Source organism: Rhinopithecus roxellana, chromosome 3, assembly GCF_007565055.1.
Source record: "Rhinopithecus roxellana isolate Shanxi Qingling chromosome 3, ASM756505v1, whole genome shotgun sequence".
Classification (NCBI taxonomy): domain Eukaryota; kingdom Metazoa; phylum Chordata; class Mammalia; order Primates; family Cercopithecidae; genus Rhinopithecus; species Rhinopithecus roxellana.
The window spans coordinates 58,750,008-58,769,805 of record NC_044551.1 but is presented as its reverse complement, the minus strand read 5'-3'; the positions used below and the strand labels follow the sequence as shown (position 1 = coordinate 58,769,805).

Here is a 19,798-nt window from a genome sequence, read left to right as displayed (position 1 = left end):
CCCACAGAATTGAAGAAAGTCTTGGGATTTAAAGGAACCTGTTACTGCAAAACTCAGAGTTCAAGTGTGGAGCTAAAATCAAGGCTATTTCTTTAAAATCGGAATATAGATGGTTAAATTTTCTTAGCTTACTGTTGCTAATTTCTTACCCATATATCTGAAAACTGGAAGTATATGATATGGAGACAGTAAACTAGTGAGTCTCTTGATTCAGGGATACCAGGTTGGGTGGTTAGTAGGGGTGGTGTGCAGGTCAAAAGTCAGAAAGATCAAGTTAACATTTTTATTTTGCATGGTGTACTGTTAGTTCCCTCTATTGCTCTCTCTGTCTGCAGAGGTCCCTAGTGTTTTATGAAATATAAAACTTACGAGGAATGAAGTTGAATCTTTTGCTGAGGAAATACTTAAATGAAATGTTGAAGGTATGGCTTGGCTTCTCTTGGACTGTATAGTAAAAGTGAGAAGAGAAAAATGACAAAGAAATTGCTAATCAAAAAAGAACATAGCCTTAGACGGGAGATAAAGTATTTTCAAAAGAAAATATTTCTAAGTAATAATATATGGAGTCCCTAGTGAAAAAGCAGGGTGGGCACACATCATAAAACCTTATTCATAAACAGCACTCTTAGTAAGTTTTTGAGTTTTAAGTATGAATGTCCAGACAAGGATCATAGACATCTGTGAAATGTCTCCAAGTTGAAAGACAAGTTCAAAACAACTGAACAAAGATTAGCCTCAAGAAGAGACAATTCAGGGAACCAACGAGAATTTAAAGAAATAATACCATCCACAGGATAAGAAAAAATTTTGATTCCACAAAATAACAATGCCAGTTTTTTAAAAAGGACCACTTTACACCATCTAGGATGGCTATAATCAAAGAACAGACAATAACATGGGTTGGTGAAGAAGTACAAAAATTGGAATAGCAATACATTGCTAGTGGCAGTATAAAATGGTATACTATTTTAGGAAGCAGTGTGGAAATTTCTCAAAAGGTAAAAGAGTTAGTATATGACACAGCAGTTTCATTCCTAGATATATACCGAGGAGGGATGAAAACGTGTGTATCCACACAAAAAGTTACACATGAATGTTCATAGCATCATTTTTCTTACAGGCAAAAAGGGAAAACAACCTCAAATATCCATCAATTGATGAATGAATAAAATGCAATATATCCTAACAGTGGCACATTATTGAACAATAAAAAGAAATGAAGTACAGGTACATGCTAAAATATGGATGTACCTTGAAAACATGCTAAGTGAAACAAGCCAGTTTCAAAGAACTGCTGTCTTAGTCTGTTTCCTTCTGCTATTGCAGAGCATCACAGACTGGGTAATTTATTTTTAAAAAGTTTATTCACCAGTTGGGCGTGGTGGCTCACACCTGTAATCCCAGCCCTTTGGGAGGCCAAGGCGGGTGGATCATGAGGTCAGGAGATCGAGACCATCCTGGCTAGCATGATGAAACCCTGTCTCTACTAAAAATACAAAAAAATTAGCCGGGTGTGGTAGTGGACGCCTGTAGTCCCGGCTACCTGGGAGGCTGAGGCAGGAGAATGGAATGAACCCAGAAGGTGGAGCTTGCAGTGAGCTGAGATCGCGCCACTGGACTCCAGCCTGGGCAACAGAGCGAGACTCCATCTCAAAAAAAAAAAAAACAAAAAGTTTATTCACCTATAGCTGAAAAAGTTTATTAAAAAGTTTGTTCATACATAGTTGCAGGGAGAATTGAGCACATCTGTGCAACTCTACTGGGAAAGAACTCCTGTAAGCTTATCCCGTGTGCCTTTTTGTCTATATTAATGTTTCCTCTCACTTTAACTCCAACAAAACAAAGTTCCACTTTTTTTAACTGCAGAACTTTAAAAAGGTTGAGAATCTGAGAGCATGGTGCTGTTTCTAGTGAGGGAGGGCCATCTTACTGTATTATAGCACAGCAAGAGGATAGAAGGTGGAAATGAATACAAGAGACAGGAAAAGGGGGGTTGAACTGCCATGATAACTAACCTCCTCTGGCAATTATGGCATTAGTCAGTTCATGAGGGTGGAGCCCCCAATTGCTTCCTAAAGACCCTACCTCTTATGGGACACTGCCACAATGGCAACCAAGTTTCTATAGTCATGGAAATGTAAAGAATGGGTCAGGAATGGGAAAAAAGGACAACTGGAATAATAGAAGAAATAAAGCTAAACTGAAATTATGAAATTTTACTATTAGAAGTTGGAGAATATTTAAAAATGGAAGGCAAGAAATAATTAAATAATACATGGACATTTTCTCAGAATAAAAGATAATTATTCTCCTAACCCCCACCCCTATATACATATGTTTTTTTGTTTGAAACAGGTTATTACTCTATTGCCCCGGTTGGAGTGTAGTAAGATTATAGCTGTCTCATCTCAAACTCCTGGGGTCAAATGATCTTCCTGCCTTAGCTTCCCAAGCAGCTAGGAGTACAGGTGTGTGCTACCATGCCTGGCTAATTTTTTTATTTTTTATGTTTGTTTTTTCATAGAGATGGGGTCTCACTATGTTGTTCAGGCTGGTGTCAAATTCCTGGTCTCAAGCAGTCCTCCCACCTTGACCTCCCAAAGTGCTGAGATTACAGGCGTGAGCCACTGTGCTCGGCTTAGATAATGATTCTTTACATTGAAAAAGATCCACCAAATTTCCAACACAATTTAGAATGACCCATGGTAGATGACCCAGCAAAAATTTTCCCTTTCAAGCAACTCTTAGCAACCCCAAACTAGCAACTGTAGCTTAGAGTGGCCAAAATCCAAACTTGATGCAGTGCCACCATCTGTCCCAAAAACTTTCATTTTAGCTATTTTTCATTGCAGTTAAAAATAAGAAGGGGATTGTATATTTAGCTTGCTTCTCATTTTACATTTTGTTGTATATTCAGTGAGCCAGCTCTACAGGAACTGGTTCTATCATTGTATATTGTACTGGTAACTTCTACCTACAGTAACTTACTGCAGTGCAGCTGTTGTTTTATACCATCGGTGACTCAGTAACCATCTGGCATCAGAGTTTACCCACCCTGTAATCCTTTCTTTCCTCAAACAGTGCTTTCCTCATGTTTCAGCTAGCAGGAGTTATTATAGCAAATCTCATTTGTAATGCTAGCTGGGTCATAGTTTTCTCTAAGACTACCCTCAGGTGCAATGATTTGTGGGATAGACTCACTGGACTCGGAAGAACTGCTGTTCTCTTGGTTGCAGCTTATTAAAGTGAGAGAGAACATTACAATGAACAAAGGAAAAGGCACATGGGATAAGCTTACAGGAATTCTTTCCCAGTAGAGTTGCATGGATGCACTTAATTCTTCCCGCAACTATGTGTGACATCTCATGTGGTGAGTTGGCAACCAGGGAATCTCACTTGAGCCTTGTTGTCTAGGGTTTTTATTGGGGGTCAGTCAGGTATGCATGCAGTGCTTGTGTGACTGACCTTAACTATGTATACTCCATCCACCTAGAGTAAAAATGCATTCAACACAAATCACATAGTTAGCATAAACTCTCTAATCAAACTGGTGCCATGTGACCCAAGGCTCTAGACATAGAAAAATGCTCATCAAGCAGAATATTCCAAGGGCTCAGAGCTTATTTTCAGGGAACTGACCAAGGGCAGTTCTGAAGACAGGCTTTAGTAATGTCAAGGTTTTTGCAGTCTAGACCTGCTGAGTTAACTCTTTACTGCACAATTGTCTTTTCACCTCCCTCCCTCCCTCTCTTCCTGTCTTCCTCTCTTCCTTCCGTCCTTCACAGGGTTTTGCTCTGTCACTCAGGCTGCATTGCAGTGGCATCATCTCAGCTCATTGTAGCCTTGACCTCAGGCTCAAGGGATTCTCCTACCTCAGCCTCCTGAGTACCTGGGACTATGGGTGTGCACCATCACATCTGGCTAAGTTTTGTATTTTTTTGTAGAGATGGGATTTGCCATGTTTCCCAGGCTTGTGTGCACTCCTGGGCTCAAGTAATCTGCCTGCTTCAGCCTCCCAAAGCGCTGGAACTACAGGCATGAGCCATGGTGCCCGACTCTTTTTCACTTTCTCTGTGGTGTTTTGGAGAACTTAAGTTCCTAATTTGATTAACTCCAAACTCAAGTTTTCTATTAAGGTCTGAGCTCAAAATCTGAGAACTGTTTGCCCAATTCAGGGTCGCAAAGATTTTCTCCTTTGTTTTCTGTTAAAAGTTTTTAAGTTTTAGGTTTCAGTATTTAGGTTCATGATCCATTTTGAGTTAATGTTTATGTATATATAGTATGAGTTAGTGCTATAGGGTCTTTTTTTTTTCATTTGGACACTGACTGTTCCAGCGGTATTTGTTGAAGAAACTCTTTTCTTTTTTGAATTTCCTTTACGCTTTTGTTGAAAATTAGTGACCATATATGTGTGTATCTATTTCTGGACTCTATTTTTCTCTATTCTGTGCTTTGGATATTTCTGTTTTTTTTTGTTCTGTGTTTCTGTCTTTAAGCCAATACCACGTTATCTTTTTTACTGAAGCTTCAAAATAACTCTTGAAATTAAGTATTATGAATTCTCTAACTTTGTTGTTCTTTTCAAAATTGTTTCATACTTCCATGTAACTTTTAGAATTGGTTTGTCATTTTGCCCTATAAAAAGCTGGAACTTTGATTGAAATTTCCCTGAATCTATAGGTTAATTTGTGGAAGATTGCTATCTTTAACATATTTAGTCTGAATGCAGATCCATTAGCACTGTATCATCTTTGTATTTATTTAGGTCCCCATTTATTTAGTATTTAAAAATTTTGTCTCACTGGTGTTTTGCAGTTTTCAGCATACAGGTCTAGCACATCTTTTGTCAAATTCATCCTTTTAGTATTTCATAATTTTGACTATTAAAATGGTATTCTTTTAAATTTCAATTTTTGTTGTTGTTGAGACGGAGTCTCACTTTGTCTCCCAGGCTGGAGTGCAGTGGCGCAATCTCGGCTCACTGCAAGCTCCACCTCCCAGGTTCACGCCATTCTCCTGCCTCAGCCTCCCGAGCAGCTGGGACTACAGGCGCCCGCCACCATGCCCAGCTAATTTTCTTTTGTATTTTTAGTAGAGACGGGGTTTCACCACGTTGGCCAGGGTGGTCTCGATCTCCTGACCTTGTGATCTGCCCGCCTCGGCCTACCAAAGTGCTGGGATTATAGACGTGAGCCACCGTGCCTGGCCTTCAATTTCAATTTTTATTTATTACTAACAAATACAAATATAATTAATATTTATATATTGATTTTGCATCCTTGAGAAACTTTTATTCTATATATTTATTATCTGAGATCAAACACAATTTTACATATTTTTTCCCTTCTGTATGATTTTTATATCTTTTTGGGGGGTTATTTTGCTGTCCTAGAACTTGTACTTCAGTAAAATATTGAATAGAAACAGTAAGAATGGACATCTTTTCCTTATTCCTGAGGTTATCAGAAAACATTTGCCCTTTCACCATTAAGTGTGATGTTAGCAGTAGGTTTTTCATAGATACTTTTAATCAGATTGCAGAAATTTTCTTCTGTTACAGTTTATGAAGTCTTATTTTATCCTCCCACCCTCCCTCCCTCCCTCCTGTCCTTCTGTCCTTCCATCCTTCCATCCTTCCATCCTTCCTTCTGTCATTCCCACTCTGTTGCCCAGGCTAGAGTGCAGTGGCACGATCTCAGTTCACTATAATCTCTGCCTCCTGGGGTCAAGCAATTCTCCTGCCTCAGCCTCCTGAGTAGCTTGGATTACAGGCACCTGTCACCGATTTGGGCTAATTTATGTGTTTTTAGTAGAGACGGGGTTCTACCATGTTGACCAGGCTGGTCTTGAACTCCTAACTTCAGGTCCTTGGGCTCCCAAAGTGCTGGGATTACAGGCATGAGCCACCGCCCCTGGCCTAAGTCTTTTATTTTAAAATCACAAATTAATATTGAATTTGGTTACTTACTCTTCTTGAATTTATTGAGGTTATTAAATGTTTTTCTCCTTTTTTAAATCTGTTGATATGGTGAATTACATTGATTGATTTTTAAAATTGATTTTTTTTTTTTTTTTTTGGAGATGGAGTTTCGCTCTTGTTGTCCAGGCTGGAGTGCAATGGCATGATCTTGGCTCGCTGCAATCTCCACCTCCCGATTCAACCAATTCTCCTGCCTCAGCCTCCCAAGTAGCTGGGATTACAGGCATGCTCCACCACACGTGGCTAATTTTATATTTTTAGTAGAGATGGGGTTTCTCCATGTTGGTCAGGCTGGTCTCAAACTCCCAAATTCAGGTGATCCGCCTGCCTCAGCCTCCGAAAGTTCTGGGATTACAGGCATGACCTACCGCCCCAGCCTTAAAATTGATTTTATCTGCTTGCTTAACTGCATATTCCTGTGATAAACCCCACTTTGCCATAGTATATTAATCTTACTTATTGCTGAATGTAATTTGCTGAAATTTTATGAGATTTTTGCTTCTGTGTTCATGAGGTATATTGGTCTGTGGTTTTCTTTTTTGTGATATCTTTGTTAGACTTTAATACCAGCCTCATGGAACAAATTAGGAAGTATTCTCTTCTCTTCTAAAGAGTTTGTGTAGAATAGAAATTTTTTATTCCTGACGTGTTTGTTTGAATTCACAGATAAAACCATCTGGGCCTAAAATTTTCTCATAAACTGAATAAAAATTTAGAGATGAATAAAAGTTTTCATCTGTGAAAATTTTTAATTACAAATTCTGTTTCTCTGGAGCCAGTCAGATTTCTTATTTGTCTAAATGAGCTTTGGTAGCTTATGTCTCTCAAATAATTTATCTGATTTGTCAAATTTAGTGACAAGATTGTCCATAACGTTTCTCCATTATCATTTTAATGTTTGTAGTGATGTCACCTGTCTCATTTCTGATATTGGTGATTTATGTCCTTCTCCCCACCCCGTACTTAATCTAATTTTATTGACCTTCTCAAAAACCAATTTTCATTGCTTTTTCCTTATTTTTTATGTTGTACTGATTGAACTTCTTTGTTGTTATTACTTCCTCAACTTACTGTGGGTTTTATTTACTCTTTTTTCGTATTTCTTATGATAGAAGCTGAGGTTATTAATTTGAGAACTTTCTTTTCTTTTAAAATAGGCTTTTAGGCCAGGTACAGTGGCTCACGCCTGTAATCCCAGCACTTTGGGAGGCTGAGGTAGGCATATCATGAGGTCAGGAGATGGAGACCATCCTGGCCAATATAGTGAAACCGTATCTCTACTAAAAATACAAAAATTAGCTGGGTGTGGTGGCACGCCCCTGTAGTCCCAGCTACTTGGGAGGCTGAAGCAAGATAATCTCTTGAACACGGGAGACGGAGGTTGCAGTGAGCCAAGATAGTGCTGTTGCACTCCAGCCTGGCAACAGAGCGAGATTCTGTCTCAAAAAAAATAGATTTTTAGTGCTCTGAATTCTTGTCTGAGTACTGCTTTTGCTTCATCCCAGAAATCTTGATGTTGCATGTCAATTGTTTGGGGGGATGAAAAAATAACAGACAAATTTTGATGTTAATGTTTTTATTTCTACTCAGTTATAATAATTTCCTATTTTCCTATTGGTTGCTTCTTTGACCCATGGATTATTTAGAAGTATGTTTTTGGTATCCAAATGTTTGCAAAGTTTTCTAGATACCTTTCTATTATTTTTCAATTTAATGCCATTGTCAGACCATATTTAATATAATCAATATGGTTGCATTGAAAGATGTGTTATTGATTTATATTTTTGGGGGAGAGGGAGGGTTGGGAGCAGAGGATCTCCATTGCCCAGGCTGGGTGCAGTGTTGATATCATAAATTACTGCAGCCTTGAACTCCTGGCCTCAAACAACCTTTTCACCTTAGCCTCCTAAAGTGATAGAATTACAGGAATGAGTTACCAGGCTTGGCCTTGATTTATCTTTCTTTTCATCCTACTGTTTTTCTGTTCCTGTTTTTCCCTTTTCCCACTTTCTTGGATTGTGTGTGTTGTTGTCGTTGTCGTCGTTGTTGTCATTGTTGAGGCAGGGTCTTGCTCTGTTAACCAGGCTGGCATACAGTAGTATGATCTCAGCTCACTGCAGCCTCCACCTCCTGGCCTCATGTGATCCTCCCGCCTCAGCCGTCCAAGTAGCTTGTGGCATCATGCCTGGCTAATTTTTGTATTTATTTATAGAGACAGGGTTTCGCCATGTTGCCCAGGCTGGTGTCTGATTATCAGTATTGGCTTATTAGTTATTTCTTTTCTTTTTTTTTCATAGTTACTTTAGGGTTTGTAATATACATTTTGAACTTACCTGATTTATGTTTAAAAAGAGCTAATGGAAACCCTTGTGATCAGGAGAATGGAACACTAGTGCTTATTGTAATTCTCTTTAGTCTTCTTTGTTGTTCCTGAAATACCTCAAGCATACTTTTGCCTCCTGGCCTTAGTACTTACTATTCCCTTTCCCTGGGACATTCTTTTGCTAGAGAATAGCATGATGTTTTCCTTTGTCTTCTTTCTCTGTTGTTTTTTTTTTTTTTTTTGAGTCAGAGTCTTACTCTGTCACCCAGGCTGGAGTATAGTGGTTCGATCTCGGCTCACTGCAACCTCCGCCTCCCGGGTTGACGTGATTTTCCTGCCTCAGCCTCACGAGTAGCTGGGACTACAGGCGCCCACCACCACGCCCGGCTGATTTTTGTATTTTTAGTAGAGATGGGGTTTCACCATCTTGCCCAGGCCGGTCTCGATCTCCTGACCTTGTGATCCACCCGCCTCGGCCTCCCAAAGTGCTGGGATTACAGGCTTGAGCCACCGCGCCTGGCCTTTCTCTGTTACTTAAATGTTACCTGATCAGAGAAGTCTTTTCATATCATACTACCTAAAACATCCATTTCTTGCTCTTCATGCCTTTACTTTTATTTTGATTTTTTTTTCTTTATGACACTTGACCATTGCTGGAGTAAATGTCTGAATTCCCCTCTTTGTTCTGTTCACCTTTGCATCTCTCTCTCCTTCAGCAATGCCTAATAGTCAATGATTGATCACAAATTTGATTGAATGATTGATTGAATAAATATTGAATGAGTGAGTCATTTGTGTCTGTTTTGTACAGTCTCCTTAGAAAAGGTACCTGGGGCTGGGCACGGTGGCTCACACCTGTAATCCCAGCACTTTGGGAGGCTGAGATGGGTGGATCACAAGCTCAGGAGTTTGAGTCCAGCCTGGCCAATATGGTGAAACCTAGTCTGTACTAAAAATACAAAAATTAGCTGGGCATGGTGGGGCGCACCTGTAATCCCAGCTACTCGGGAGGCTGAGGCAGGAGAATCATTTGAACCCGGGAGGCCGAGGTTGCAGTGAGCCAAGTTCACACCACTGCACTCCAGCCTGGGCGACAAAACAAGACTCCGTCTCAAAAAATAAAAATGAAAAAGAAAAGAAAAGGTACCTGTGCGGCCGGGCGCGGTCGCTCACACCTGTAATCCCAGCACTTTGGGAGGCCGTGGCGGGCGGATCATGAGGTCAGGAGATGGAGACTATCCTGGCTAACATGGTGAAACCCCGTCTCTACTAAAAACACAAAAAATTAGCCTGGCATGGTGGCGGGCGCCTGTAGTCCCAGCTACTGGAGGAGGCTGAGGCAGGAGAATGGCGTGAACCTGGGAGCCAGAGCTTGCAGTGAGCTGAGATGGCACTACTTTACTCCAGCCTGGGTGACAGAGTGAGACTCCGTCTCAAAAACAACAAAAAAATAGAAGGTACCTAATCTCTGATTACTGAAGACACACCATTATCTTGCCTTTCAATATGAAATTAAAATTTACTACCCAAAACCCCTTCTGATATTTTTGAATTTAACCATAGAATATTACCACAAATTTAGCACCTACTGTGTATTTACCTTTTCAAATGCTTTCTGCTAGGCTTTTTTACTACTGATGTCTGAATGGAAGTATCCTGGACCACTATGTAAATTTGACTGTTGTTCAGAAATAAAACTGTAAGATTAAAGACTGAGCAATTAATTTGAATTATTTTATTCTAGTTCCAAAAGCTGAGACAAGATCTTGAAATGGTACTGTCCACTATGGAGTCAAAGAATGAAAAGTTAAAGGAAGACTTAGAAAGGTATGTTTATGTTATAATTACTATTAATCATTCATATGTATTAAGTGGCCTTTAAAGTTTTATTTAGATATTGCTTGTTTTGTTTTTCCATGTCAAAAGAGAACAACAGTGGTTGGATGAACAGCAACAGATAATGGAATCTCTTAATGTACTGCACAGTGAATTGAAAAATAAGGTCGAAACATTTTCTGAATCAAGGTATTAATTTTATGTTCTAGGTTTTTAAAATAGGAAAAGTATTTTATTTTTTGTGTTACATGAAACATAGATGAAGTTAATTTTACCAGGAATCAGGAGGCTTGGCCTAACTTTTGTTAACTATTAGCTATTATATGATATTTTATGAGTGACTTGACTTGACTGTACCTTTGATTTCTCTACTTGTTATATACACAATATTATTTTCAAAAAGGTAGTTATTTGGTTTGAGCAAATGAAGTTTTAACAAAATTTTCGATCAACTTCATGAATAACTAGTTACATGTGCATATGTGTTTTATCAGTTAAATGTTTCTCTTAATTTTTTAAATCTATTAGAATCTTTAATGAGCTGAAAACTAAAATGCTTAATGTAAAAGAATATAAGGAGAAACTCTTGAGTACCTTGGGCAAGTTTCTAGAAGACCATTTTCCTATGCCTGATAGAAGTGTTAAAAAGAAAAAGGTAAGTTTTAGAGAAGACATTTATATAAATTACCATATTTGAAATTATTTTAGGTGGGTTTAGAAGCATATTTTCTTATTTAGTTCAAAGGTATGCACATGTATGGAAATATGCCATTATCACATTATATTTATTGAAACACTAGAAGCAACCTAATTATTCAATAAAATGGGATTAAATATATGTATATCTTTTTGGAGGGGGCGGGGGGACAGAGTCTCTGTCACTCAGGCTGGAGTTCAGTGGTGTGATCTCAGCTCACTGCAACCTCTGCCTCCTGGGTTCAAGTGATTCTTGTGCCTTAGCTTTCAGAGTAGCTGGGACTACAGGTGTGCGCCACCACGCCCAGCTAATTTTTTGTATTTGTATTAGAGAGGGGATTTCACCAAGTTGCCCAGGCTGGTCTTGAACTCCTGAGCTCAGGCCATCTGCCCACCTCAGCCTCCCAAGTGGGACGATTAGATGTTAGGATTACAGGTGTGAGCCACTGCACCCAGCCAGAGTATATTTTTTATATTACATCCATATGATGGGAGTAAGTCAACTTGTCATATAATGTATTGAACACCTTCAGATAAGTTAATGAAATACAGCTAACTGTTGAACAAATAAAACACTGATGATTAAATTGTTTGAATCTAATTTATGTTTAAAAAATTGATAGTGCTTATGTCTGAGAGCTAGGATTGTAGGTGGGTTTTTTTTCACAATTTTTTCAGTTTTCTGTGATGAATGTGTACAACTTTTTAAATCAAAAGAATGATGTTTAAAATTTGTTACAGATTATTGTAAGTTATTGACTATTTTAATAGTAGCTATAATGAAATAAACCTTTTCTGAGAAAGCAAATAAATATTTTATTGAGAGGCAGAAGATTGTGAACAGTTCTTATATATATATATATATATATATAGTGTTAACACTTTTTTGAAATTGGAGTAATCATTGAATAATAATATGTTTAGTTTAATCATTTTCAGTATAAAATCTTTCATGTTTTCCTAGGGAATGAAGTCTGTAAACTTCTTAGAAATCTCTTCATTAGGATTTATACTATGGACTTCTATCTCCTCAGCCTCATTTCCCAGCATTCATCCATCTCTTACGTGAATCCATTCAGCTATGTCACCAATTGACCTCTCACTTTTTTGTGGCTTACACATTGTTTTTTCTGCCTAGGTTAAAACCCTTCCGATCTGTTGAGGGTGGCAGATTCCTACTTAAGACAGTTCAAACATCTTTTGAGTGAAACATATGAAATTTAAGTGTTCTTTTATTTATTTATTTTTAATGTTTGTTTATTTTTATTTTTGGGGACCGAGTCTTGCTCTGTCACCCAGGCTGGAGTGCAATGGCATGATCTCTGCTCACTGCAACCTCTGTCTCCCAGGTTCAGGCAATCAATTCTCCTGTCCCAGCCTCCCGGGTAGCTGGGACTACAATTACATGCCACGACACCCAGCTAATTTTTTTGTAGTTTTAGTAGAGACAGGGTTTCACCGTGTTGTCAAGGCTGGTCTCAAACTCCTGACCTCAGTTGATCCTCCCGCCTCAGCCTCCCAAAGTGCTAGGATTACAGGCGTGAGCCACCACACCTGACCTATTGATTGATTTTTTAGAGACGAGGTCTTGCTATATTGCCCAGGTTAGACTTGAACTCCTGGGTTGAAGCTATCCTCCCGCCTCAGCCTCCACACAACTGGGACTGCAGATGTGAGCTACTGAACCTGGCTCTAGGTGTCCTTTTATTAACACTTTTCCAATGATTTTGTTAGTGTTATTTATGTGTATCTCTCCCTTCACCCCCATGCCCTGTGAGCTACTCAATGTGTTCAGTTCATCTTTGTATCTCTTCTATCTTGCATATCTTTTATATAGAACCTTCTCAGTTCATATTTATTGAATGGATGTGAATATACTAAGAAAAGGAGAAAAAGTTCTGTTTGTTTTTGTTTTTACTATCTGTGTTCTTTTTACTCTTCCCTTTCTTACTTATAATTGTCTATAGGCTTTACATTTGTTATGGACTGTGTCTTCCATTCTATTATTGTTTTTTACCTCCTATTTATTTGTAAAAGTATGACAACCTTCTTTTGACCATTTCATTAAAGTCATGATTCCTTGCCTCTTTATGACCTTAATCTTGCAACAACTCACTGATGTATTTTCTGGTCCCAGTCTCCTCCATTTTTTTAACTTTTTTTGGTTGCTTTTGCTCCACTAATAGAACCAGAGGTTTGAGGCATCCTTAAAAGGAAGGTTGATTACCATGAGCCATTTTGGGGTCATTAAGTCAGATTTGATAACCTCACTTCTTTTTTCCAAGATAATACTAATCCTAATCAGAAGGTTTTGAATTAGGATTAGTATTATCTTGGAACTTTCTAGCAGTTTCCTTTAGAGTCTGTCCTGTTGAACATTTTTAACAATAACTTAAAGAGATAGAATATATGACTATCAAAGTTTACAAATGACGTGAAAGTAAGAGGGCTAGATAGTAAATATGTTGGATGACAGAATAAAGACTTTATTTCTTAGCTAGTTAGGAACTAAGGCAAATAAAATAGGATGATGTTTAAGTAGAAATACAGAGGATATCTATGTTTAAAACATTACAGAACAAGGAAGACTTTTTTAGCTAGATATATGAAAAATACTTTGGCATTTTAGATGATAGTATTCTCAGAAGTCCACAAGGAAAAAAACAAATGTCTAAAAGCTAATACCATTTTAAATTTAATGTATAGAATTCTGGTCTCCGTAATTATGAAAGTAGGTGTTCTTTTTTTGTCTTTGGTAGTCAAATCACACCTAGATCATTGTGGGAGACTAGATGAAGGAAAACAAAAGACAAATTAGAGCACATTCAGAGAATAATCATGGTATTGAGAAGCCTCAAATTTGTGCCATATGAAAAATATTGAGGTGGGGTGTGGTGGCTCACACCTGTATTCCCAGCACTTCAGGAAACTAAGGTGGGAGGATCACTTGAAGCCAAAAATTTGAGACCAGTTTGGACAACGTAGCAAGACCCTGCCTCTACAAAACAAACATATTTAAACAAAAACATTACTGTGGCATGTGCTTGTAGTCCCAGCTACTCGGAAGGCTGAGGTGGGAAGATAGCTTGAGCCCAGGAAGTCAAGGCTGCAGTGAGCTATGATGGCACCACTGCACTCCAGCCTGGGTGACAGAGTGAGACCCTGTCTCCAAAAAAAAAAGAAAAAAATAATTGAAGAAACAAATGGCGATTAATGTGAAAAAGAGAAGACTTGGTCCTTATAATAGCAGTGTTCAAATATTTGAGGAACTCTTGGGTAGAATTGGAGTGAGATTTGTTCTCTGTCATTCCAGGGAAGAAACAACTAATGAGTTAACATGACAAACTGTCACGAGCTATAGAAAGATGATTAAGTCTCTCATAAGAGCAAGTTTCCTATACTGAAACTGCATAAATGTACTCTAGAATGTCATTTGGGGAGTTTTTATTGGGGGATTTAAATACTAAATTTTTTATATGATTATATATAATGTATATATCTATTATATGTTTATGGATAGTTTTAATTGTATCTTCCAGTTACTATAAAAGTTTTCACTGTCTTAGAAGATATTTCCACTGCATTTTTATGAATCTGACTTAAATACAAATAACATTTACTTTCAGAATTTTTTGTCACTTAATTATGAATATTTGATTTTAGTTACTTTATACCATTACAACTAAAAAATACTAATTTTAAAACTCTTGGCCAAGCATGGTGACTCATGCCTGTAATCACAGCACTTTGGGAGGCCAGTGTGGGCAGATCACCTGAGGTCAGGAGCACGAGACCAGCCTGGCCAAGATGGTGAAACCTCGTATCTACTAAAAATACAAAAATTAGCCAGGCGTGGTGGTGGGAACGCCTGTAATCCTAGCTACTCGGAAGGCTGAGGCAAGAGAATCACTGGAACCCGGGAGGCGGAGGTTGCAGTGAACTGAGATTGCGCCATTGCACTCCAGCCTGGGCACCAAGAGTGAAGCTCTCTAAAAAATAAAATAAAAGTCTTGTAAAAACAGTCCAATATTTCACCATTGGTGGAACTGAAGTGGTAATTGTTTGTTATTCACATTTCTCTTGAAGAAAAACATTCAAGAATCAACTGTACAGCTGATAACACTGCATGAAATGTTAGAGGTAAGTGTTTTGTGTACTTTGTTTTGTCTTGAAGCTGTCTCTTAGTTATTTGTGAACAATTATACTCAGACTTGAAAAACAAGAAATAATTCTTAAATAATTTTTAAAATATTCATCATTCTTTATTAAATATATTTGTAATAATGTATCTTTGGTATAAAATTAGTTTCTGTTCCCTGTATAGTACTGAGAGGAATATTATTATTTTTAAAATAATGTTAATTTAAGGTCTATCTCTTAATCATATTCCCAAGATTTATTACAGGTAAAGTTTTTATCTAGGTATGAGCTGACAGGGTGAAAAAAAAATTTTCATGATGTCATCTAATATTTACATAGTAAAATTCTATGCTGTTACATTGACTCTTTAATTGGTAGCTCCATACTCTGTATAAAATACATAATGAACTTAAAGATTCCTTCCACAAAGTTGTAGAAATTGTACAATTTAAAAAAAAAAAATCAGTCTCTTTTCTTGTAATGTAAGTACTGAGTTTTCCAGCTTTCTCTGATTTGACATATACCTTGTTTTATAAATATCTTCGACCTTTTCAAAAATGTTTTTGAACCTTAACCATATTATCAATTATTTTAAATACTTTGGAAGATCTTGATATGACAATTCATGACAAATTGGGCAGAAAGGAAAATGAAGTAGTGTATGAAGAACAGGGTATTTACCAATTAGTAAGGGTATTTACCAATTACCCTTTTTAAAATCATTGGTAAATTTTGAAGAGTGATTTCAGAAAATGTGTTTCATTTAACTTAATGAACTAGGTGTTAAAGTCTCTTTTTGCCCAGCTGACAAGTTTTGGTTCCTCAGGATTTAATACAGAATATTATTGCTTTGAAAAGCAAAATACAAATATGTATTAGATTTGTAATTAGAATATTTTAACGTATTTCTAGCTACTCTATTTTATGCTGAAACTAAGATGACTATAGTTTCTCATGGATGACTTAACTTTTTTTTTTTAAATAAAAATTGTCAGTCATGGAAATACTGAAAGGTATTACATGTATAATTTTTTAGTAGTGTACATAGTATATACCATATGTGTTAGGCCATTCTTGTATTGCTGTAAAGAAATACCTGAGACTGTATATTTTATAAAGCAAAGGAGTTTAACTGGCTCATGGTTTGCAGGCTGTACAAACATGACACTGGCATCTGCTCAGCTTCTAGGGAGGCCTAAGGGAGCTTTTACTCATAGCAGAAGGTGAAGCAGGAGCAGACAGTTTACATGGCCAGAGTGGGAGCAAGAGGGAGGGGGAAGGTACCACACACACTTTTAAGCAACCAGATCTTGCAAGAACTCACTGTCATGAGGGACAGCACCAAGGGGATGTGCTAAAGCATTCACGAGAAATTCACCCTGATGATCCAATCACCTCCCACCAGGCCCCACCTCCAACACTGGGGATTACATTTCAATATGAGATTTGACAGGGGACACACCTAAACTATATCAGCATATAAAACTTAGCATTAGAATCCTAAGTTTGTCTCCAAGGCTCATATTGTCAGTGATAAAGGAACTAATGTTAAAACTGCAGTTAGGTTAAAAATAATAAGATTAAAATTAGAAATGCAAAATAGGAAAGATTTGTACTAAAATAAGCCATTTGTACTAAAATAAGCCATTGCTCTAAAATACAAATAATATTTAGTTCTATATCATAGTACTCAAAAGAAATGAGGCCAAAGCTTTTTTCCTCCCATGGGATGTGGGACATGAAATAATTAATGATAGTTGAAAATTTTATTTCAAGAAATAAGGTATTACAAAATTTAATTGAGATTAGAGCTTGATGGATTAATTTGATTTATTTCTATGGCACTTTGTATAAATTATGCATTTTCTTTTCCATGTTCCTTAAAATAATAGCATCTTTCAGTTAAAAATTTGGCCTGATAAATTTTTGAGATGCGGACGTAATTTTGAGATACGGAGTCTAATCCAAGATCCACCACTGATTATGTGCCCCTGAGGAATCTCTTAACTCTTCTGAGTTCTAGTTTTGTAATTTGTGAAGGCACTGGAAGATAGCTGAGGAGGCAAAATAATAATTGATCTACATTTAGCGTTTTTCACTGTATTTCATAACATTAGTATTCAAACAATTGTAAATCTTTCTTTCTTCAGAAGACTTTTATAATAGCAGTGGATTTGGGAAAGACAGCTGATCCTCACTTCACATTAGCAAGCTTTCCCAAGCTTGTTTGATCACAGAACCCTGTTTTTCAGGAACTAAGAACACTTCAGGGAGACTAATTCTATGGAATGCAGTTTGGAAAATGCTAGCCTATATAATTTAATACAAATAATCAAAATTCAATTTGTGGTTGTAATTCCACAATATCCTTAATGAAGATCAGGGATACTCAGGATGAAGCTGAAGGAAGCGATGATGATAAATATTTATCAGAAGAATAGGTGTTTTGTGGAGGACAGGACCAGTGATTTTTCCCTCAAATATTAAGACACACTTGCTCACTTTCTTTTTAACTTTTTTGTGAAATATTGATTTTTTAAGATTTTTGTCTTTATCCTAAAGAAGATATTAATCCCAAGAGAAGTGGGAGAATTGTAAATTCTTTCTAACCAATTTTTAGGAAAAGGTTTTCTAAATTAAAGATGCAAAACTTCACTTTAAAGTTTTTTTCATTAGCTAATACCCGTAGTCCTTTCAAATAGGAAATTCAAATTTGTAGATTAAAAGTATTAAACAGTTGTTGAAAAAGAAAAGAGGTCAATATTCTTTGACAAAAAACTTTATTATAGCTGTATTGACTTTTTCCCAAGTAAAGTATATTTTGAATGATATTTTCTCCTAGATTCTTATAAATAGATTATTTGATGTTCCACATGATCCATATGTCAAAATTAGTGATTCCTTTTGGCCACCTTATGTTGAGCTGCTGCTGCGTAATGGAATTGCCTTGAGACATCCAGAAGATCCAACCCGAATAAGATTAGAAGCTTTCCATCAGTAAAAGAATGTTTTCTTTTTTCACACAGTAAAAAAATCTTATCATTCAAGGATATTGGAACCACAGGACTATTTGGATAAAAAACATTATTTGCAAATTAATGCACATAGTCTATCTTCCTTTTATTGCTAAATGGCATGTGCTGCCATCTATTATTCATTTTTAAATGGTCCTTTCTTATTCAGTCAGTGCTTTGGTGTTTTAAACTATATGGAGAAGAATGCAGGTAGATAATATTCTAGGCATAAAACATTTAATATACCTTACTTCATGCAATATTCTTTGGAAAATTCTTTGTTGATTTATTATATTGCTAATATAATATTTTCTTAAAATGTATAACAATATCTTTTATGCATTTTGAGTTCCAATTGGTGCTTCTTTATATTTAGAAATTATAATGGGAAGGTCATTTAATTTGCAGATGGTTTTAAAATTGAGGTAATATCTGATGTAGAAGCTGGCATAATTTAAAAGTATTTAGCAAATTGTTTCATATGTACTGCCTTATTTCTAGTTTTGTTTAAAATTGAATATGAAAAACTAATGGATAAAGCTAACATAAAATTGATATTTTAGTTTGTATTATTCATATACCGTGTAACCTTATATATTAATCTACTCTTGATTCTGCTAATTATTACCAACAAAATTGTATTCATGACATTTTATTAATCCTTTGTGAATTTTCTGTGAATAAAATTATTTCTAAAAATCTCTAGCTGTTGGTGATGTGGGATATTTTTATAAGTAGCAAATACTTTCTAAAGCTGGATAAATTAAGATATAGGACTCATTTAGTATTACATACAAGCTAAACTAGAGAATCCTAAATCCACTTAATATCATTAGTTTTCTAAGAGAAATTTGTTACTTTTTTACTTGAAAGTGCTTCCTACTGTATATTATCCAAGTTCCTTGCTTACCTTAATTCATATTTTCTAAAGTAAACAAATAATATTTGAAGTATACCAATCCCTCTGTAGAAAATACAAATACTATTATATTTTAGGGAATGTAACTTAGGGGAAGATGATACATAAAGTACCTCCTAGAATACTCGAGTTGGATATTGAAGGGGTGAACAACTTTTTACTCTTTGAATTAACTGGAGAGGGAAGAAATGGCAGTGTAGGTCTGACAAGAATTCTTCAGAGCAGGTGGTACTGTTGTCCATGAAGTACTAGCAAAACACTTGGTGTTTGCTAATGAAAACGTTAAAAATATGTAAATCGAGCCAGACACGGTGGCTCACGCCTGTAATGCTAGCACTTTCGGAGGCCGAGGTGGGTGGATCACTTGAGGTCAGGAGTTCGAGACCAGCCAGGCCAACATGGTGAAACCCTGTCTTTACTAAAAATACCAAAAATTAGCTGGGTGTGGTGGTGCACACCTATAATTCCAGCTACTTGAAGGCTGAGGCAGGAGAATCTCTTGAACCTGGGAGGCATAGGTTGCAGTGAGCCAAGATTGTGCCACTGCACTCCAGCCTAGGCGACAAGAGCAAAACTCCGTCTCAAAAGAAAGAAAAAAAATAATCCTTATGCTTGCAATGTCTATCAATAGACAGTATTTTTCTAAAAGTTTATATGGGGTATGTCAATAGGCTACCAGCTGCTAAATGTAGTGTATCAAATACTTTATTGCATTTTATGACATGTTGACTCAAAAATTAGTAAGTGAAAAGTTGCTAATGGCTTATTTTTAATATTCTTAATACTTTCCCTAGATTATTGTTTATCCTACAACTTTGTTTTGATGGAATCTTGCTTTTTTTTTTTTTTTTTTTGGAGAGATGTAAAATTTTTAATTCATTTTTTATTAT

General features: G+C 36.7%; 1 protein-coding gene across 3 annotated transcripts in view; it reads left to right on the top strand.

Annotated features, from left to right (window-relative positions):
• CENPK (centromere protein K) overlaps window positions 1–18,694 on the top strand; it is a 49,057-nt gene extending 30,363 nt beyond the window's left edge. For 2 of the 3 annotated variants that reach the window (XM_010367700.2, XM_010367698.2), the window contains exons 7-11: window positions 10,048–10,130; window positions 10,230–10,328; window positions 10,668–10,794; window positions 14,922–14,975; window positions 17,818–18,694. In XM_010367700.2, the coding sequence (XP_010366002.1) occupies window positions 10,048–10,130; window positions 10,230–10,328; window positions 10,668–10,794; window positions 14,922–14,975; window positions 17,818–17,976 (522 nt within the window). In that variant the 3' untranslated portion in view covers window positions 17,977–18,694. The remainder of the gene's footprint in view (window positions 1–10,047; window positions 10,131–10,229; window positions 10,329–10,667; window positions 10,795–14,921; window positions 14,976–17,817) is intronic. The other variant, XM_030926687.1, reaches the window with a different exon arrangement.
• Window positions 18,695–19,798: the final 1,104 nt, after the last annotated feature.